Consider the following 22,220-nt stretch of genomic DNA (forward strand, 5'->3'; position numbering starts at 1 on the left):
GTCAGACGGGACAAACTGAACGGCCTATTTCCAGGACGCGAGTCCTCCCTGTGGCTACACTCCAGGAGGTGCTAGCTCATGACATTGTTTACCTGAGCGGTTGGGGACAAGGGCCATCATAACAGCAGAGCACACACAGTTCGACACACGCACACACACACACAGATTGAACAGGCATTGGTTTGATTAGGGTCCTGTGTTGGCTTGTTTTTCACGAGTTTTGTTTACAGTACAGCAGCACACACAAACAAACACCCACCCACACCAAGATGTGGTGGACTCTGTAATCCTTCTCTTCCTACTCAAATGTATTTACACCTCCTCGACTCGCCGTCATCAATCATCCCGTCTATTCAGCTATTATGTCCCCTTTTTTTTATTCCTTACCCTGTGTTACTGATTGGAAAATGAAGCCTGCAAATATGTTTAACTTTCTGGCTCTTTTGATGAATGTGTTCACCTTGTTATGCTTCAAAGAGTCAGAGACAACACTAAGAGGTCATACTTTAATGGGGACGTAGCCTTTGTTCCTATGACGTAATATCATCATTCAAGAGCATTGCCCTGCGTTACTCACAATACATATGCATTATTTTTCCATACAGATTGTTCAATATGAACTACTGGGATTTTCCATAGTCATGATGTTACTACTGGTTGTAGTCTGGAGTAAGGTGGCTTGCTGTACAGCCTTTGAATAAGTTACTATGAAAGAGCATTTCTCAAAATACACACAAACACAATCTGGGCCTTTGCAAAAATGCAATTTGGGATAGTCGTCTTAATGCAGCGATACAATCAAAATGACAGAAGTGACAAATGCCCCAATCATGAAAGGGGAGTAAAACTAAATTCACTGAGGTTGGATTTTAGGGTGCAGGTATAATGGACTTTACCAAACCACAAAGCTTAAATAACGGACATCACTCTTGAATTCCAATTCTCCAAGATTCTATTTGCAACCGGCTGATTCCCCTGTATGGTCGATTGGAAAGCCGTGAAATAAGACTAAATTAATGCCACTGTTTATGAATTGCAGAGATGCCTGTACGCCGTAATGACACAAAAAAGCCCACTCTCAGCAGTCACTTCAGTCATCGTTTAACAGAATTCACCAATAGCCAAGGTTGATTGAATAGGTTGCCACCACAACAAAAGTCCCGGGCTGATTGATTATTTGTTTTCTCTTGCTAACTAAAGAATTTGCTGTGTTTATAAGATCCGCAGGTATCTTGGCCACTCCTGTGGAGACACTCCATCAGCAAAGTGGGACTAGAACAAGAATCTCATTGAACTCAAGGCACGCAGAGCATTTCTTTACCCCCAGCCGCCTGATAATGCGGCATTATACAACTTCAACAAATCCATCACAGAGATTAAAACCAAATATGCTTATTATACAGACGTAAATGTTAAGTGGAATAAACAAATCTTGGACAAGATGTTATCATACGGAGGAAAATGAATGAGAGATTGAATATGCTGGTATGAAACAGCCACGTGCACGAACACCCTTCAGCCACGCACATCTACCATGGGTTGACACGACCAACCATCAACAGGGCTTTAAAAATAAGTATAGAAACCCCATGAATACTCAAAAAGGCATTTAACATTTCGATCAGCCACAGAGACGTCAAAATTTACATTCTATAACCACCGTTAGACATCATCATCAATCTGCGCCACGGCAGCCCAATGATCATGAAAACGGGAGGGTGATATATCTCCGCGGAGGGCACTCTATTTATTGGATTATTTATGAGCGAGGGAATTTATCTCTGCATCTGCACTTGAGAAGTGATGATAACCCCTTAAACACGTTACACCAACTCTTGGTAAAGGCAATGGCATTTGATTTATGTTTAATTGAAATCAGTGTGGTGGTGCTCAAAGTGCATATGGTAGGAGCGGTAGGATGGTAGGAAATTCACCGCTCATATTGTGGTCAGTAAAGGTCACCCTGCACAGACTACGATAAGACAGTGGCTTGAACAGGCCTCTGAATATAAGGGGAATATTGTACTGGTGGTGACGGCGGATGCAGGAACCATTTACAATGTGACAGATTTCTTGATGATGGGAGTTTGCCGCCCAAAATGCAGACTGATGCAAGTCAGTGGACTGTGCAGGAACACGAGACGCATTACATGCGCTGAATGCAAAGTGTTACCATAGCAGCACTCAGTCGTTTGCCATCTAAAAATGAAGCCGTCCTGAGCGGAGAAGCTGCTCTCCCGCTGTGTGCGTTGTCATCTGGGATTTTTAGTGCCTCCTTCACACGGCGGTTCGAGAGCCATGTGGACGCAATCGCTCAATCATAGAAATACACTATTTTTAACCACATAGGAAAGTGTAAAAATTCCACTGGACAATATATTATACCTTATATCATTTGATTTAAAAATATCAGTGTCATCAATTAGAGGTGGTTTTGTTGAGCAACAGACATGTTCGCAGCAAAGAATAAGGCTTCCACCTCTTTTTTACATAACATTACAACATTTTGTGATAAAATCTTTAGAGTATTTATCTGGGAAATGCTAAAAGCATGTAACCACACATGTCTCATCTCATCAATTTTAGAAAGGCAGCAGTTGGCCATTTGGCTAACATTAGCAGCAGTGTGTTGTATGGCCTATGAGAAATCATGCACTCTCTTCTTGTAAATGTTACACGCTGCTGCTCTGCAGTTCCTCAAAACACCCAGACAAATATTCATTTTTCATTGTCCATGAATTTCAAACAAAGAAATTAACTCAATATACCTATCCTTTCTTAAATAACATAACATTAAAAGTTCCCTCGCTTTCATTAATGCTGGGTAACACGACGGTATGGAGAAATATGTCGTGGGGAAATTGCCATCACAGTGTGAGGTTGTCTCAAAGTCACGGAGAACCATGTCTAGAATGTAATTCCATACTGCCACATGATCCTGTTGAGCCCGCTGTTGAATTATCTTTCAACACGCCGCATGTTAAATAAGCCCGCAAAGACATACACAAGAGGCAGAGAACCGGAGTGGGAAAGAAGAAGGTGTCCTTGAGAAAACTTGTGTATCTTTTCCATGAGATGAGCAGCAGAAAAAAGGAAAGACAGCAGGCACAGTCTGAGAGCCCTATCGCCTCGGAGACATCACAAGGACATTTTGTGTTGCCAGCAAACCCATTCTCTCCAAAGGGATGAAGAGAGAAAAAATGCTCTGGAGCACCAACAAGGTTAAACTTTTTTCGGCATTCTCAGTGGGATTCAAGAGTGACCTTACAGAAAGATTGGAATGTGCGTAGTGTCAACAAAGCTGCCGACCACGTTCAAATGTGAACATGAACTGGTGAATCCTTCTCTTGCTTTTGGATGACTGAATTTCAAGTTGTATTGTCTTCATTAGAAGCTCGACTACCTGTTAGCAGTATCTTTAACAAGTACCTGGGTTCTTTGATGTGATTAGGTATTTTGCAATGAGGTTTTAGAATATAATTCCGCATTCAATGAATTCTGAAAGGCATTAGAGACCTTATTAAAAATGAATAGTACCAACATCCACCTATCAGATATTCATGATTCTTAAGCTTGGGGGCTTACGGCTGTTCCTACACCTGATCAGGTGACCTTTTCATTCATCCTAGACAGGTGCAAGCTGCTGTGGGCGCTCCGGCTTCCTCTCACTGTGAAGCACCTACTCCACTCATCATTCCACACCTCTTCTAATGCCCAAAATCCCCCTCACTAAACGCATCAAGTCTGTTTCCACCACACACCGAGCTTTGTGTTCCATTTCAAAGCATTCATTTCTAACTAATTAGGCTCTCTCTCTGTATCCCAGGGCTTGTGGCTTTCACAATTAGATAAGCACGCTCTACTTTGCTCCTTGAGAAAAAACTGCTATGCTACTATGAAATGAATCCGGTTTATACGACTTGCCATTTCCGCAAAGCCTCGTGGGCTCTGGGAAACTTCGGCACACTCAAGATCAAAAGAGGTGCAAAGGACTTTTGGGGGTAAAAATGAAACCAGCATCAGACTGTGATTCTTTTTTGTGCTGAGCCCAATTACCTTTTAATTTTAATATTAGAACCTTTATGTGTGGTTACAACGCCTGAAAATCAAGTAAAATATTAGAAAGTAGTGTGATGTCCCCCATTAGCCATTAGCTTCTACTGGCCTGTTTCAGTTAATGGAATTTCTGGGTGCTGGGACATGTATTTATAGAGTGAAGCGTAGTAGTGGAGCTATTGGTGGAGCTATTAGAAATACATTTGACCATATACTCTATATTAATTAGTTCCGATGTCAGAAACTCTTATTAGCTATGTAGCAATAAAAAATGGGTACATATACTAATACATATACTAACATATTTGAAACGAATGTTAAGAAGGTGTTTCCTAATATGAAAAAATAGCATCTGAAGAAGGGTTTGTTAATTCTCAGCCATCAGCCAATTAGAGCATTAATTTGAACAACATTGTAAATTTGATGACAAACCTAGTGAAACATGGTCTATTTGAAGCAAACTTGCAAAATCAGTATGCACTTAATAATGGCGTAATTCTCTACACTCACAAGCATATAAATTCCCTAATGTTTATGTTGCATGATGCTACACGTGACCTTTTGTGCTGAATGGTTGGCAACGACATGATAAAAGTCCAGTCATTTAATGGAGACTTTTGTGGCAGGACCACAAATCCATCATATAGTGTAACTGGGATGTGAGGGTGGTGCAAAGATGGTGGTGGTGGGAGTGTGAGGTAAATTATGCAGCCAGACGTCCAGTAATGCTCCGATATCATCTGACATGATGAGAGCCGTATTGGATGGGAACTATGCATTGTTTGCCAATTAATTTCTCATTCCGAAGCGCTCTTCCCGGGACTTGGAGAGGGCATCTATGGAGGTCACGCAGCCCTGGGATAAGGGTATGCCCTGGGCTGATATATACGCAGGCCTGGAGAGACGCTCACAGGGTTTGAGTTGGCAAGAAGAGAAGAGAGCAAAGCCGGTTTGCATATGTGAGGTGCCATAGGGCAAATTCACAAAACAGATCTACAGTAAGTACATAAGAACAGCCATAAGAACACCCAAATACGCATGCATACTGCAGAACCTCATCTCCAATTGCCAAATTAGATTAAGCTAATTAAGTTATTTTATTTATTACTTCGATATATTGTAGAACATTATTACATTATATTTGTAGCATTAATATATATCCTATAACAATGTCTGATTCATGATAAAACACCTCGTCCATATTCGGCCAGATCGTTTATAAAGCCAAACGGAGTAATGTTGGAGTCTCACAGGCTACATGTCTTCAAACGTACCGGAGGGAAGGCAGGAGGAGGAAAAAGAAAGCATATCATCAGAGGGGATTTCAGAGTCAGTAGGAGGAAAGGAGCACTCCTTCAAGGTCTCTTCCCTCTGCCAAAAAGTTAAGCAAAGCTTTTCAAAAGACTCTCGACCAACAGTAGTGCTGGCCAAATGGAAAGAGCAAAGCCGAGTCAAAGAACTCTGACCCTGGTTATGAAGACCGTTTTAGGTCCTACTGAGGCCTCCCATCAGATTTTTCTTGGCTGATTGACCAAAATAAAATCCCTTTTGATTTTTTTTCCTTTGAGTAAATCAACAAGCTAAATGTAATGTGTTCAAATTCTAGAGTGATGGTTTCCCAAACACATGCACGCACACACACACACACACACACACACACACACACACACACACACACACACACACACACACACACACACACACACACACACACACACACACACACAATCAACTCATGTGTAGACTGAGGAGGAGGAGGAGAGGGAGACAGTACTCTAGTTAGACATTGTTTTCCTCCTGTTTGATATTCATTGGGTGAAATCCCTGCCAACTACCTGCTTGGTTCACACACTGCACGGCTGATTGGCTGTGTGGGGAAAGCTCGGGTGAAACGTGTGCGTTTTAGCCAAACAAATAAGAGACAAACTGAAAAGACACGGGGTACCATTTTGTTTACTCTTCTCTAACTAAAAGGGGCAATGAAGTATATTTTTTCTTTTGCAGGTCGGGAACAATGCACCTGTTGCTTATGATCACCATGCATCCTTTTTAAGTATGTCTTTTTTCCCCGTTTTTTGTACGTGTCACGAGAGATGGATTGGTTGTGGGCCTTAATTGAGGGATTGCCTGCCACCTCTCTGGCCACACAGGTGATCTGTGCATGATTTCCGGATCAAGGCAGAGCTGCCAAGGCCCATGACGGATGGCCAGCTGGGAGGAGGGACACCAGGCGATATCACGTGATGGACAACAGCGATTCACACGGGACAAACAGACATGCTGAAACCACTTGTAACATGAGCTTGCACTGCTCAACGGATCCATTCAGAATCCAAATCAGGAGAAAATGAACATAAGTAGAACAGAATAGCATTAATATGGCAACAAGGGTTTTATAGTAGAATGCATTTTTGCATGAGGGAATGTGGATTTTGGAACATTAAGAGAGGCTTTTAAACACCAACAAAGTTGTCCCTGTTTCCATGCAAAGAAAAAAACATTCTAAAGCTGCATTACTAACGGAGCCCTATTGTGTTGCCGCATTAAAGGGTTTGCAAGAAGATCGTGCATTTGTGCATGTGTGTGTGTGCGTGTTGGAAAAAAATCCTTTTAAACTATAATCCCAATCCTTGCGCTTTCCCTCGAAGACATTCCCTGTGCACGAGGTGCACCGGGCACGTGTTAAGTGCGTAGCCTGCAAATAAGCATGTAGCCTACATTTCTAAGCCTCGACATCAAAAAGGGGATTCATGCAGCGTGCAAAAGGCCCGTTTACGACGCAACTTATTTCTTGATGCTGTGTTACCAAGAAAGAAAAATGCTTCTGTGATGACCATAAACAACTGCAGGGTTTCACTTGGATCTATGTGGTAAAGCGTCAAAATGTATCAATCGAAAAGCAGCATGACAGGTGTGGGAGGCCAGTGTGTGAGCAATGGAGGCCGATGGCACTGCAGTTTTTTCGCCTTTAAGAACACACTGAGTCACACTGAGGATTATCTCCACCAGACTCTGCCAGCCAGCATTCACTGCAGAGACGCTCTTAATCAATTTAGCATGTCAGCCACTTCGATCCAAAGCCAAGACGGGCCTGAGCTTCCTAAACATCAGCTGCTTCGGGCACGAAGGTCGGAGCACCGCGTCCGCAGGCTCCCCCCAGGCCAGTGGCGCTGGCGCCGCGCCTCGGCCAGATGGCAACACGGGGCGAAATTACAGGGACGCCAGACGGCGGCTGTATCTATGACTCCAACTGCAGTATCACTCACGCGCCGTCTCACTGGAATGCGAGCTTGAAGGCAACGTCTCAGAGATAGACACTGCAGACACTCCTCTACACTGTCTGAATCCTGGAATTGGAATGAAATAATTCAATGAAAAGCCAAATTGCTCTATTTCCATTAACAGTGTTTTGTTGGGAGTGAAGCCAACGCAATGCATGAGAGTCGACACACATATATGATGCAGCGTAATCAGCAGGAATTATACGAGTGCATCAGCAAGTGTGTGAGACTGAGGGTAACTTTCCCGTGGTCCCAAAGGTGAGGCCAGGTTCAGCAGGAATGTCTTCAGGCTTCTTTTGTTATTGTTAGTTTGCTTTCCTCTCTTGCTTAGGGAAGGTCAATTGCACAAGCCTCAGGCTTCTTGACCATTACATCTGGATTGCATGTGTGTTATGCACATGGACACGTGTTTGTGTACGACTGTGTGGGTGGCAGTAATGTTTTCACGTGTGGAATTCAAATCAAATAAATAATCGCATTTGCCTTGAAATCTAATACATCGTTGTATTAGTTTTCGTTTTGGAATAAAACGGCGATCCGCACTGAGAAATAAAGCAGTCTGAACCTGATCGAACATTTAGACTAAAATACTTTTTTTACAGAACACTGTAACCAATGTGCTTTCGTTGCAGTGGTTCAATTCCAAGTCTTGAGATTATGTAATGGTTTTGACTAAAAATAAAAGGTCAAAGGTGACTGCCGGGGCAGTATTGATTAAAATACTTGACACTGATTTCCAGCAGGCCTTCCGATCGTTTGTGAGCCTCTGCGTCTAGCTAACAATCCTAACTTTGCTCAGTGGACGGGGGATGATGGAACGGATCACGCACTGATGAAAGAGGAGGAACACTAAATGGTGGATTTGGAGAACTGGGTCACAGCTAGTTGGAGGACAATTACTTTCAGATCGGCAACCTCTAGCGAGGCCATTAGCGTCATCGCAAATGAGTTTGCAAAAAGTTCCATTTACCAAAAAATACATTTTTTTGGTCACTGATTGTATATTCCTTTAATGTTTTTTTAAAGATCATAGAGCAATTACTTGGTTGTCCTTTCATACTCGGCATTGGATGTGATCATGTGAAGTGGATTAATGGTGGGAGAGCTTTTATATCTGCCTGGTAATAGCAGTCTGTGCAGCCTCGTTTTTTCATCCCCAATTCAGTGAATTCAATTATCAATCGAGTTGTCATGGAAGCACTCTTGGGCATAGATCATCCGTCCTTGAAAACAGCCTCCCTGTTGAATAGACTTCAGCAACTGCACTGATCAGCACAGGATTATTTCTGGGAGTATACTAAAAACGTTTCTTTTCATGAACATCCTAATCATTTAGACTTTCACTTTCATTTGGTGAGGTTAAGAAACAAACTAACCTTTATCTAGCATAAGATTGTGGGAGGGAGGTAGTACTCCTGTGCTATTCCAGGTATCCTCACCCTGTCCCTGCCAGCTGCCCTGTGGCAGGTGCTGTGCCTTGGCCCATGTGGTTGGGCATACGGTAGCTCAAGCTGTGGCCTCGCCATTTCTCCCTGGCTGTGCCGCCAACTTGCCATGCTCCACTTGTGTGGCAGGTCATGCTTGCTCGTGGAGGGGAAATGAACTCGAGTTGAATGATACCTTTCTGGCACCGCCAGCAGTCGCAATGATTGCTGACAAAATACTACCTGCCCCGCAACCTTTTTACGTTTCTCTTGAAATTAAAGAACTTCCGATAATCCGATGAAACATTTTGGGGGTTCCCGTGGTAAAGCACAGTATGTGAATTTTCCTAGTTTCACAGTAGCCATCTTTGCTGAGAGTTTTCCTCCCGTCACCCAGTTTGCTATTTGATCCATGCACACAAACCCCAATGGCATGTAAATGGTTTCAACATTATAACGCACTAATGTACAGTACTAATGTGCGTGTTGAATTAGTCTACGCTGGCACAGAATCAACCAATTTTGAGTTTACTATTCTAGGATCTCACATTTAGGCTCCTAGTCAGACTCCAACAACCTAATTGTACCACAATAAGTATGCATAGTCAGTTTTTGCATTTTCTCTGGGAGTGCACTAAATTAAATGCTTTACAGTCCATTCAATCACCCTTATATTTTATATCAGCATGTTTATCTGACATTTGTATTATGTTCTTTGACTCCATCCACTTAATGTAATATTTTACTATCTATATTCATGCAGCAGCTTCTCCACTTGGCAGCTTATTCTGCACAACAGCAGCGGCCAGACACGAGTGAACATCTCACTGGAAAGTGTAATGCTGAGGCTTGCATTTGCATCTGAATTGGCATTGCCGTGTGTGTGTGTGTGTGTGTGTGTGTGTGTGTGTGTGTGTTCATTGTGTATCAGTGTTAAAAAGTGACGGATAATCATTTAATACCGAAAGCACATTACAACATCATTTCACTCCCCTTAACTATAACAAATTATATTACGAGTAGCTGTGTATTATCAAAACCAAACGCTGTAAGCATGGTCAGTGAATGGATGAATGCATTACAGGGAGTGTTGAAGCAGGACTCGGGCGCGTGAAAAAAAGAGTCGGGGTAGAGTAGCAGCCGGCGAAGGGAAATAAACGAAACTGGCAAGCGGCAGGTGGAGAAAGCTCCCGAGGAGAAAGCAGAGGTAGGGACTTCGCACTCAAATAACTTTTTTGACTAGAGCTGTTGATGAGAAGAATTACCATGGTGTGTCAAAACAGATTCTTTTTTTTCATTTCATGCTTCAAAACAAGCGCCAATTTATAAAAAGAACAATGGAGCGGAGAAATCTTAAGAGAAGTTTTTGGAAGTCTAACGTGAGCAGTTGTTCATTTCCAAAGACAACAGCTAGAGTGAGGACATTTTATTAAACTCCCAGTTATCAAAAGACAATAGGTGAGGCACGTCATGGGACTGCCAGCTATGCTTTTATACTACTCACTCGTATGTATCAACAGAAGCTATCTCAAGTGAACTTTATTCCAATTTCCCTTCGATAATGAAGGAAAAAATACCACAGTAACACATCAAGCAGCATTCCATGAAGCCAATTATCACAAACGCTTGCCATGCCAAGCTGTTCTTTGCGTCCCACAAACGTGTGGAGCAAGACATATAGCATGCTGAGAATTTTGCTTTTCTTAGAGCCGTTCAATTAGCGAGGCAAAGCATGTAGCTTGTTTGAGGCGGGTGGAATGAGATCTCCAGGCGTGTTAATCAAATGGGTCTTTACAGGCAAAGGTATTCAATTATTTGGAAACATGAATGTGTCAGGGAAATAGTGTAAACATTATTTATTATTTTTAAGATTCTTAGGGTCTTGTTATACCCTTTTCATTTGTATTTTTTGATCTACACCGTTCTTTCTCATTTTCTCTTAATTATCTTTTTTGTACTGGATTTGACTTTCTTTTCTTTTCGGTATGTAATTATCAAGCTTTCTATGCTACTTTAGCTCTGCTTTGGATCTATACAAGACGATACAAGCCTGTTGGGGGCGTCAGCTGGATTCGTAGATGACCGTCTAGGTTCATCCCCCGAGAAAGGGATTCGCATAATAATTTGAAACACCTAAATCGCTTGTGATGTGGCAAGGTGGAAAGATGGTTGGTACTGAAAGAATATGAGTGGGTCACAAAATATATCTAAGAATACTCATTTAAATTAACTTGAATTGAATTATAACAAAGGAGAATATGGTGAATATTCTTGTATTTTTTTATAATATATTCTGCTAAAAACAAATATAAGGACGGCCACAAGTACCAATGTCTTTGCCATTTTGCAGAAATAAAATCTTTGGTTCATAATGTATGTGTAAAAAAACTAGATCAGAACAGATCGTCTTACATCTTAACATGCATTAATATTAAGGGAATAAAGAGAAGTTGGCCTTACCGAGTCTGTTGTCCAGCGCTCCAAAGTCCATAGTATACTTCACGACGTGGTAATTGTTCCAAACGTACAGCAGGTTGTCCCTGGGGTTGTAATCCACTGCGGCAATGTACTGATAGGAGTTGGGGAAGGGGATGTCCAGGGAGCCATCTTTGCTCAACTCTGTGTTGTAGACGTAGTCGATCTTGTTCCCGGTCGCCTCATTGTCATCGTCCTCGTACACAGACTTTACCACATACAAGATCCCGCAGATCATGAAGGCGTTGGATGCCGAGCGCTTGTCGTACGCGGTGTCCCAGGTGCCCTCCACGCGCAACGTGTAGGGGTTCAGCTGGCTGATCACAATGCGCCCGTTGTTTTGCTCTGTGGCATAAATCACCCACAGGCCGTTTTCGTCGACGGCCAGGTCGATGTCCGACTTCCCCCCCCAGCGGTACGGCGATGTGTCGTGGTAGTTGGCGTTGGCGATGATGGCCTCGCCGCTCTTGATGCGAGTCCGCAGGTCGAACTTGACGATGTTGCGCGTGCGCTCCTTGTTGAAGAAGAGCGCCCCGTCGTAGACCACGAAGCCCGTTCCGTCCACGCGGTGCGGGAGTTTGTAAGTGGTGGTCGGCCTTCCGGCGATAAAGTCTTCTTTGGAGGAGTATTCGGTCAAGGTGTCGGTGCGGTACGGCGTCCAGGGCATGTAGTAGATCTTATCGGAGGCTTGGAGCGGGTCTTTGCACCAGGCTCCTGACTGGTGGTCCGATTCAAAGAGGTGCTCGCTCTGGTACACCCTGCGCAGAAGCCCTGGGCACAGGAATACTGAGGAGCCAAAATAGGGGAAAGACAAGTACAGAGTTACATTGGCAGGTATTATCCCATGAATGACACAAACAGCACGTGGATGCGGATAGCTTGACATGTGCAGCCCGATCTGATCCTCTATGAAAGAACGAGGCATGGAGTCACACTCTCCTCACAGTGTCGGGATGATCCAATTAAATGCAAAAAAGATTAGCGTCTGCAAATGTTTTGACATAAAAATACAAGTTAAACAGAAAGTATCCAAATGCAACCACTGTTTTTATTATTTCAAACATGCAGTTAATATATCTATATGAGATACTTGGAATTCAGATATTCTCCAGGCATTAAGGCAATTAGTTTACAACATCAATAAAAGAACAGACTTGGGCTGGGGTAAATAGAGCAGGTGGTGGTTATATCTTCTGACATAATGTAGAGCACAAACGTTGACGATGTTTAACTTACCACGGACAGACTGAGTCTTCCACCAGCATTTACACACGTTTACACCATTTAGTTTGTGTCTACTTAATTACGTATGATTGCAACAGAAAACAAAAAGTTGCATTGTGTTAAAAACTTAACATTAAAAACTATTGTGACAGTTTTTAGCAAATAGTATGAAGCAGACAAACCCAAAGTTAAACGATTTGGATAAATAGCTACGCTGTAATTATTGGCTTTAGGAGATGAAAAACGGAGGGCACAAATACAGTAATTACATCATCTATATAATGATTGCCTGACCATTATTTCACCCACATGACATTTCTAGTCTGCAGCAGGATTTACAATACCGCTGAGTAAACTAATTGAATAGGAACTGGTTTGTACACAGATCTGATAAAGCCAGGCCAAGGCGATGCAGCTGGAGCAGGCCAATAGTCGAAACCGTTTGAAAAGGCTTATTTTAGTTGATTATGCGTTGTTTTGGCAATTATAATTTTCTGTCTTTAAAAAAAAAAGATAATCTTATGGGTTACAGTGTCAGCAGTAATTTGAAAATGAATCTTGTTTCTACATCATAACAAATAATCAGAAAGAAAAAATACACGTGCCATTAATATACTCACACAGAAAAGATTATTCATAAAGAACATACATAAATATTTTCTTTTTTCAAAAGGTGCCTGAAAAAGAAACTGGCCACAGTGTGAACGGAAGAAACAATAAAGGATTTGCACGGCACAGTTCTCCCTTTCTCCCTGGGTTTGGGCCCTGCAGTACATCACGTATAAAAACTGTGTGTCAACGCTCCTCTCGCTGTAATGGGCCAGGAGCCTGACACGACGCTGACAGGTTCTCGCCGCAGATCCGTCGGGAGGTAAAAGCTGCACGCTCCGAGAAGCCGGAGGAGAAGGAGACAGCGAACACAGAGTCTCCTTTCCCTCGTAATCTCTGAAGATTAAACATGTTGTCGAGATGCGTCCCGTCGACACCGAGCCTTGGCACGCGGCTCGCTTTTTGCTCCACTAATGCTAAGAGGGCCGTTTCATTGGTTGAAAGAGACGAGATGTGCTGGGCTACAGGGTCATGGGGGAGGCGCGCTTTTGTACTGACGGCACACTGGGCTCTGTAAAATAGGCTTTTTAATGACGTAAGCACGGAGAAGTGAATGAAATGTATTTGAGAAGTGTTATAAAAGCAATCACGGCTTTCATTGGGAATAAAAGTGTTACCTCAGCAGCACGGACATCGCTGTGAAATGTTTTGAACCCCCCCTTGCGCTTCATTGCTCATGCTCGTAGCCACATGTTTCTGTTTTATGCCATTAATTTAGGACTACTGTGAGAGCTCAAATTTAGTGCACAGCTACTAAAGCTGACCCCGCCCCCCCCTCCTCCCTCATTAATGATTCTATTTCTATTTTAGACTTAAATCTAGGATTGTGTTTAACATCTGACAAAAGGACACATTCCCACCTAATGTAGAAAGATCACGCTACCAACACAAGGCTCCAGGGGCACAAGGGAAGATTTAGTATATGTTCTGGAGCATCACGCTGCGCTAATAAAATAATAATGACTGCTATGATCGGCCTCCAGTATTGACTATCGAGTCCCTGAAGGTTACAGCCATCATTATGTTAGAGCTATAATCAAAAACGCTGACAGCTTATTGGACAAACTATTGATCACCCTCTATAGCCTTGTCCTTTAATATTATGCAGCATAGAAAGCACAGCTGGAATAATCTTCTGTTATTAAAGGGAGTAAAAACATCCCAGGGTTGTGGTATTTTACTGAAGAGGTCTGTAATGACCTTTCCTTTAAGAATTATCATACATGTGGCACTGACCAAAGAGCTGCTCAGCGGTGTTAGTGTCATTGGACATGGAGGGAAGGTTCAGTGAGATGTGGTTGCATGCTGCAGCGTGTACAAGACAAAATGAACGGAAGCATTTAACTAATAAGGGTACATTGACAAATACAAACACACACAATATCAGACACCTGCTTAAGCACCCCGTCACCCAGAAAAACAAGTCTATGCCCAAATGAAAGTGCAGATGAAGAAGAAAAGTTGTTGGCATTTAGTTACCTTTTTGTTCCACTTCTATTTTTAGGCATGAAGGGAAGAGAGAGAAAGAAAAAAGAACAGGTTAATGATGTGTGAACCAGGAAAAGTCTTTATTTTGTAACAGTCACACAACTGAATAAGAAGAACACGGGGTTAGTGGAATAAACACGAAAAGCATTCAATCATAAGCTTTTAGGAAAGAGAAACAGGCAATGTGTCACACATGAGCCTGTTGGAAGAAAGACAGGTTAATCAGGTCTCAAATTGTACAGGATGTTTTTCTGTTTTTTCACTGAGGCCCGGGGGATGGTGATGTGTAAAACAGACGACTTTTTGTACAGCAATAAAATCATTCAACTTTAAGGCCATTTAGAAGCGAGCTTATATGTTCAGGGTACAGCTGCGAGAGAAAAAGGACCTAGTATGCAAATTGAGCCGCCTACATTTCACACTGCGCACAGCGGCAGTTTTCACCTGATAACCTGTTACTTAAATGATGTGAAATTAACCTGTTGGCAAACTGTTGATCATTACACATACGACACTGAACGAACCTGTTCATGGTGGTCAGATGCTTAAAAATACCGTAGGCCCTTGTATGCTTGTGTTAGTATATATTTTAAATGTACACAATACTGTAAAATAAAGGTTTCAAAGAGAATCAATAGGTTTCACTTACAGCTCAGTTCCGCAGCAGAACATGGCTTTGTGCTGCTACTTACAACCTACAACATTACGTCAGAAGACCAAATGAACTACTGGCACTGGCACTATATGCAACACATGTGGTGTAAGGAACATTATTGATCGGTGATTCATTATCATTAAAACCACTAATGACAAGATTTTCTTTTAAGAAAAAACTAAACACAACAAGGTAGAATGTAGATTGGATTTTTTCTGGTCTGATTCGTGATTAGATCCAAACCGTTATTTTAATGAGCTGTTGCACCGCTACTCAAGACAAATTGCTGAAAGGTGTTGCACCTAAAACACCGTTCTCCTCAACACGCCATATGCATTGCTTCCTCCGCTGGGAGCGCATCATGTGAGACGTGGCGTTCGCCTGGTCCTGACCATTCCCCTTCAGTAATCCCAGCTCTAATAAGTGAGGATTAACCTCTGTTACCAGGGCTTACACGAGTCCTCTCCTACAAATGGAGAGTGCCAGCGAGTGAGGTATGGAGGTCAGTGGATAAGGGCAGGTGGGGTAAAGTTGTAAAGATGGGAAAGTTATGAGAGGAGAACGCTATGAACGTGACGCGTTGAGCCGGTGAAAAGCAGCAAGTGATGTGGGGCTGTTTCAGAGAGAAAATAATGGGGAGGGGGGAGAAGCCGTCAACCAGCCCTCCGTGTGGGTCAGATCATACAATCGTACGCTGGTCCAGCATTGCACCTCATCAACAGGCAGTGCCCGCAGCTGTCATGGAAACATCCATCCATACAGCGCCTGTGCAACAATAGCTCTGGGCTACATCTGAATCACCATTACCCGCAACTCAAATCCGCCAATAACTCGGAACTGCACGTGGAGCCCATCGCTCAAATGAAAGTAAATAGCCGATCGAAGCCTCTTCGCCTCCCATGAGCGACCGCCACACAACGGGGACCACCGGGAGGCCGGCGTCTCTGATTGAGCGATGGCTTACAGTGGCGAGGGGAGAGAAGGGTAATGATCTATAGAAAAGGGCATTAAGCGGTGGGGATGTGAGAGGTGGTATACCAGGCAATCGCCGGGGGAGATGGAATACAGGATTCGGATGAAATCGCCGACAAGGAAATACGCCACCCCAAGAGGCAACCGGAGAGTACGCACGCCACTGTCGCTTGACCAAAAGAGAGAAAAAAAAAAGAAAGAAATGATGCTGGATGCAACAAGGTCACCTCTGGGATCACTCTAAGCAATTTGTTAATGTCACTTCCAACCACGTTTCACTGCAAATACAGTATAGGCTGAGACGTACGTGTGACACCAGCCCTGAACGTCCACATTTAGGCCGTCACAGACACAAGTCGAGCGCCAGGAAAAGCGAGAGTGAGAATTGATTCATTTGAGACGCTCCTCTGCTCTGCCCCACCGCGCCCATTGTGACCGTAATGCGATTTTGGTCACGGCTGTCATTGAGTCACTAAAAAGCACTTAGCTCTCTCATCCTCTCATCCCATTCTCTCCCTTCTCCTTGCCTTTCTTTCTGTATCCCCCCCCCGACGTATTAAACATATGCACAAATATACAACAAAAAAAATATATAAGGGTACGTCAGGAAACTCTGTCTCCTCGGTCAAAGAGTTACGTCCTCTTCCATCACACAAAATGAGCCTTTGTTTCCCTTCTTTATCGGCTCTACATGATGAATGATCCTTTATCTGCACGTTTGTTCCAAAACACTTGACAAAACCTTGCTCTAATATTTATATATAATAAGGACAGAACAGTCTTGGTGCTCCCGATTCTATGCTCTGCTCTGTTTCATAATGCCTCAGGGCAACAACAAAAGCTTTCTACCGAAGGTCTGTGCCCCAGAGACATTTTGGAGGTGCACGGCACTCTATTGAATTGTGTGATGACGGTGTTAAAGTTAATTGCATCACTCTCCAACACTCACAACAGTGAATAAGGTGACGAGCAAATGATTTGTAAAAAAGAGATAACGAGTATCGAGCGTCAATCTAAACGCAGAAATGAAGGCTGCACCTTAAGTGCTCGAATTGCTGCTTCAACTTATAATTCAGAAAAGTAATTTCCCTTGTCTGATTGGGAAAGTTAGAGAAGGAAAACAGCTCATCATTTGATTGTGGACAGGAGAGACAAGAAGGGTCTGGAAAAAAAACAAAAAACGGCTGAAATCCGCTTCCTTCCGGTGACTAAGTGAACCGAACTCTCACATTTAGAAATGAGTGAAGAAACACCCCTTAAATTGGACGGATCAACCGGGTTCGCCATTTCACCACGTTCAGTTATGGTGCATTTATTATCTCGGATAGATTTGCAAACACCCGGCTTCACACAATTGCACATGGCACATGTGGAAGTTGCCCAGTGCACACTCTCTTATCTGTTAGCCAGTGAGGAGCCGTTTGGGCTAAAGAGCAAAGCTCTGAAACACCAAAGTTCTACTCACTCACTTATCACAATATAGATTGATCCAAAGATTAGTCCAGGGATGGAAAACTGCTTCCCACACAGACATAGACACAGCCGATGCTTACGAATGAATAGGGGATTTAATAATTGAATTGCTCTATTTAAATTGTAAATTAAACTTTTTGGAGGAGGGGAGGAGGGGTGTTTTTGTTCAGATACGTGTTGAACAGGCCATAGTTAAATTAGACTACTGAATGCATTGCTTGGACAGGTCGGGGTCAATTCCTGGCAACACGTTTGGGCAAAATAATAACTCACTAAACTGTGTGCATGCAGCTTGTAACGGTCTGGCTGCTGTACGGTTCACCCTGCCAGACAAATAAAGCTGGGAAAGGCACCATGGCTTATGGGGCAGTCTACCTAATTGGTCAAGCTGCCAGAACCACATTTAATAAACCGAGCAAGTAACCTAACCTTGAAGATAAGACATTTTTAAAAAGCGGTTCTAAAATTGACATTCCGATGAAAACCCCCAAAATCAAAAGGCTTGTTTGCATGTAATTCAGCTTTTAAAGTGTAGATAACATTAGGCAGGCAATGGTGCAGCATCCTCCTGTCCAGCTTTACCATACACCCTACACGAGTCAATTATATTACTGTATGTTGCAGTCCATACAGTATTTGCTCAGATAATGAATAATTCTAAATATAATTTGCTCCCGAGGTGTCGCTCTGCATACGTATTGTAGTTGACTCTCTCCTTAAGACACACGCCGAGCGGCTTGCAACGGGGACCCTGAGCGACTGAGAGCTCCGACCCCATCAAGTGAGCGGCAGCTGTATAGATTTCCATTTGAATAATTAACGCTTCCCAATTTCACGCTAATGGTTGAGAGGTATCAGAATGGTATCATTAGCCGCTAATAGAGATTCATGGTGGAATGGCAGCGATATTTTTTGCAATATCGCCCCCCTCCCCCCTTTTCCCATTCCCTCTCTCTCAGCGAAGGAGATGCAGAGTGCAAACCTCTCAACTCCATCCCATCATCTTTTTAATTAATGACACAAATTACGGGGCCTTGAATAGCATGTGCCTAAGGACGGGGGAGGACATGCAGGCCACCATATCTCTTTCTCTGGAGTCTCTCTTCATCTCCCTCGTTCTGTTTCCCCATCATTTCCCCCCGGTTGGTGCACATGAGTCTCTCCCGCCATCATTACAGGTTCCATTTCTCAACACCACTCTTTTTCTTTCAACTACTTGTCTGCCCTCTTTGTGTCCCTTCCTCGGACCCAGTCAAACTCCTCCGCGATGCTGTGTCTCCTCTCGCTCTCCCTCCTACTACGGAGTTGGAATGCTATCTCATAACCTTGACAATGCGGGACGCTGCGCGCGTTTGTGTCTCTGTGAGTGAGTGAGTGTGTGTTTGTCTCTCTTTGAGGGACAGGTGCAAGGACTTGGCGCTCAGCCAGCCTGCGACCCACGTGGGACAAAACAACAGAGGGAGAAAAGACGAGTGCAGCCTCGGCGAAACCAAATTAAATACAGTGTTTGTGGAACATGGCGGCGACTGGAGCAGAAATAACCTAAAAGCACCTCCTGAAACCTTTCTTGATTCTCAAGGACCTTGAAGTGATGGAACAGAACAGAGGGACGGGGGCCGGGGGAGTGGGGGAGAGAAAGGGAAGAGAATGTTTAGCCCGGTGTGTGGCTGGATGTAGTGGAACATTAGTGAACAAACGAAAGAAAGCAAAGACAAGCAAATGGAGAAAGAGCTTTGATTAGTATGTTGATCATTAAAAGGAGAGGCCCCCAAAGAGACCAAACTCTAATTAGTGCTGTATCCTCGACACTTGGCAACCCGAGAGTTCTTTCAGACATGTGCCCGTGTGTATGTGAGTGTGTGGGCTGGCTGTTGGAGGAAACACAGATACAAGCTCTGCTTGTGTTATATAAATGGAAGTGTTTATTAACACTTCAAGAAGCGTGTTCAGATTGCAAAGCCCATCTATTCCATTATGTTGGACTAGGTGCATTTTTTTGTCTTTCTGTGAAAAAGGATGGGACGGTCCCGCATGTACGTCGTAGCACAAGAGCGGCTGGGACAAAACAAGAGCCTGATCGATTACACCACCTCGTTCAGCTATTATTAGGGGAAACTGTTTCCGCATGTCCAGATTCACCTCTTCCTCACCACCATTTATCCACATTGGTAATCACAGCCTCCGTGTGCAATTACCTCCCCTCTCAACTGGGGAAAAAACATAGCTTTTTTTCTGTAGGACAATTGTTAATCCAGCATGCCATTTTTCTACTCGACAAAATGCAATCATAAAAAACTAGATATAAATCTGTTTTTTGTATTAGGAACTGTTCTATGTGGAAAACTGTTTTTTTGATACATTTTTTTATGTGAATACTTTTAGCAATTGATGCTGTAGAAATAAACATTTCTTATGAAATTTATGAAAACAAATTTGGTTATACATAAATTGTCCTGTTTGTACATATCTTTGTCATGTTTGCCCCGAATCATGAAAAATTAAATCCCCTCCAGCACACGTATCTGCTTTGTAAACCACATGTCATGGGTACTCCTTTGAGAAAAGAAATGCCGTTAGCAATTGATATCGTATACTGCAACCCCGCCCGTCTACGTTTTATACTCAAGCTCTAGTCAATCAAATCATGGTATTTCAAACTGTATAAGCAGTAACACCCCCATTCAATCAGAGGTAGACGGCTGGCTGCCGACTCCACTAGGCACAAGAGCCTAAACAGCAACAACAACCCCCAAGCTCAGGCCTCCTTCTCATCTAGAAACAGATTTCTTATCCTGCAGCATGCTGGAAAACTGCACTGTAAGATAAGCTAAGTCTGTAGTTGTTTTCTGTTTTCTCTCCATCCCTGCAGCAAATGAGCTCGGTAGCTGAACCGCCAATCAAGCACTAACACCGACACGCCCCTCAGAGGCTTGATGGATGAGACCGTTTCTTCGATATTTCCCTAAATCTTGTTTTTTTTAATCTTCCTTTCTTTAAATAGTCACATAACTACGAACAATGCCTTTTCAAAAATCCTGTACACGCCACTTTCTTTGACTGCAAACAGAGTGATGAATCATTGTGACTTCAGCTGGACCAAAACATGCAGAGACAGGGTGGTCAAATTAAAACCAATGTGCTGTGACAAGATAAATCTCTACAAATTCAGGCCGTGACACCAGCGTGGCTTCACCGTGTGAATCAGATGACAGAACGTCATAGTCATCAGAGCTTTGTGCGCGGGGTGGGGAGTGGTCAGCTGTCACTGAGTGATGTGATGGCAGCACAGGCCCCCTTCACACTCGGGAAGACGTGCGGCTCGTCGCTCAGGTGGGGAGAAGAAGAAAAAAAAAAGCCGTCTGGACGAGGAGGCTAATGCTCACTGGCATTTCCTCAGGGAGCGAGGAGGGTGTGGTTGTGTGATGTATCTGCTGTCACGCCGTTGCCGCCCACACTAGAACCTGATGAACGTGGATTGAAGAGCTCAAGGACAAAAAAAGAAAAAGCCACTGAACTTCAATACAATCTGCTTAGTAGATTTACCGATAACATCAGAGTGATCCACTCCTGAAGAAGCTTAAAATTGGTGCAAGATTATCCAAGGCAAAGAACTGCTTGGGTGCCCGCAAGAGCGACGATGGCGTCCGCACACTGAGCGAGCATCAAAGCCGTATTAATGAACTTTGCGGGGACACAAAACAACGGGGTGACCCAGACGAGACACGTCGCCAGCCCGCACGGTGACCGTGGTCACCCAGGTGGTGTTTACCTAAGGTGTGACCGCTACATAATGGTCTCTGTAATCACACCGCAGTCTGCCCGGGCGGCGGCGTGCGCGGCGGCCATGCGCAGGGCATCAATTTCATGGTTTCACCTGCCAACACGGAGGGACAGAGATTGGTAGCAGGTGCTGACTAGAGCACGCCAAAGCAATCTACTCCACTGCTCGGTCGGCCAAGCCCCTCTGTACTTGTTAGCCGTGTTGTTATTAACTAAATGAATTAAAAAACAATTATTCAAGTTGGAAATAAAGGAACTCTCCAAATGACATGGCAAGTGCGAGCTCAGGATTATACCGCTCCATTCAAATCAGAGGAATGATTGCATGATTATATGTCCTGGCTCAGTTTCCGACGTGTGAGCCATATCTGACAGGGCTGAGCTGGATCCCACTGCGAGAGACGGGATTTGACATTGTCCTTATTAGCTACAAACAGTAGGGGGGTGGTAGGGGCTTATGTATAGCTACTGCCAGCAGGTTTTACGTCTTTGTCTTCCCGGTGCCCCCCCCCCCCTTCCCCCCCCTCCCCCCTCCACATCTGACATGCATGCTGAAGTGTCAGTCCAGGAACTCATTTATTTTGGGGGAGCGCTCATCTGGACAAAATAAATCAGTCAATATACCGTGAAAGTACGGTGAGAGGCACATCACACTGCTGAAATGACGGGCGAAGGACAGGAAAGGTAACGGCGAGCTGTCAACAGCAGAGAGACACTGTCCTCGACAATGCAGGTCTCAAATGCATTTTTTCGGTCTGACCAGTCTGATAGTTGGAGGGGCCA

General features: G+C 43.7%; 1 protein-coding gene across 17 annotated transcripts in view; it reads right to left on the bottom strand.

Moving 5' to 3' along the window:
* The window catches only part of LOC120822056 (adhesion G protein-coupled receptor L3), a 189,397-nt gene that overhangs the window by 57,971 nt on the left and 109,206 nt on the right, over positions 1 to 22,220 (bottom strand). For all 17 annotated transcript variants that reach the window (XM_078106244.1, XM_078106255.1, XM_078106250.1 and 14 more), the window contains one exon: positions 11,222 to 12,022. In XM_078106244.1, coding sequence (XP_077962370.1) covers positions 11,222 to 12,022 — 801 coding nt within the window. The remainder of the gene's footprint in view (positions 1 to 11,221; positions 12,023 to 22,220) is intronic.

The sequence above is a fragment of the Gasterosteus aculeatus genome, chromosome 7 (genome assembly GCF_964276395.1).
Source record: "Gasterosteus aculeatus chromosome 7, fGasAcu3.hap1.1, whole genome shotgun sequence".
Lineage (NCBI taxonomy): Eukaryota > Metazoa > Chordata > Actinopteri > Perciformes > Gasterosteidae > Gasterosteus > Gasterosteus aculeatus.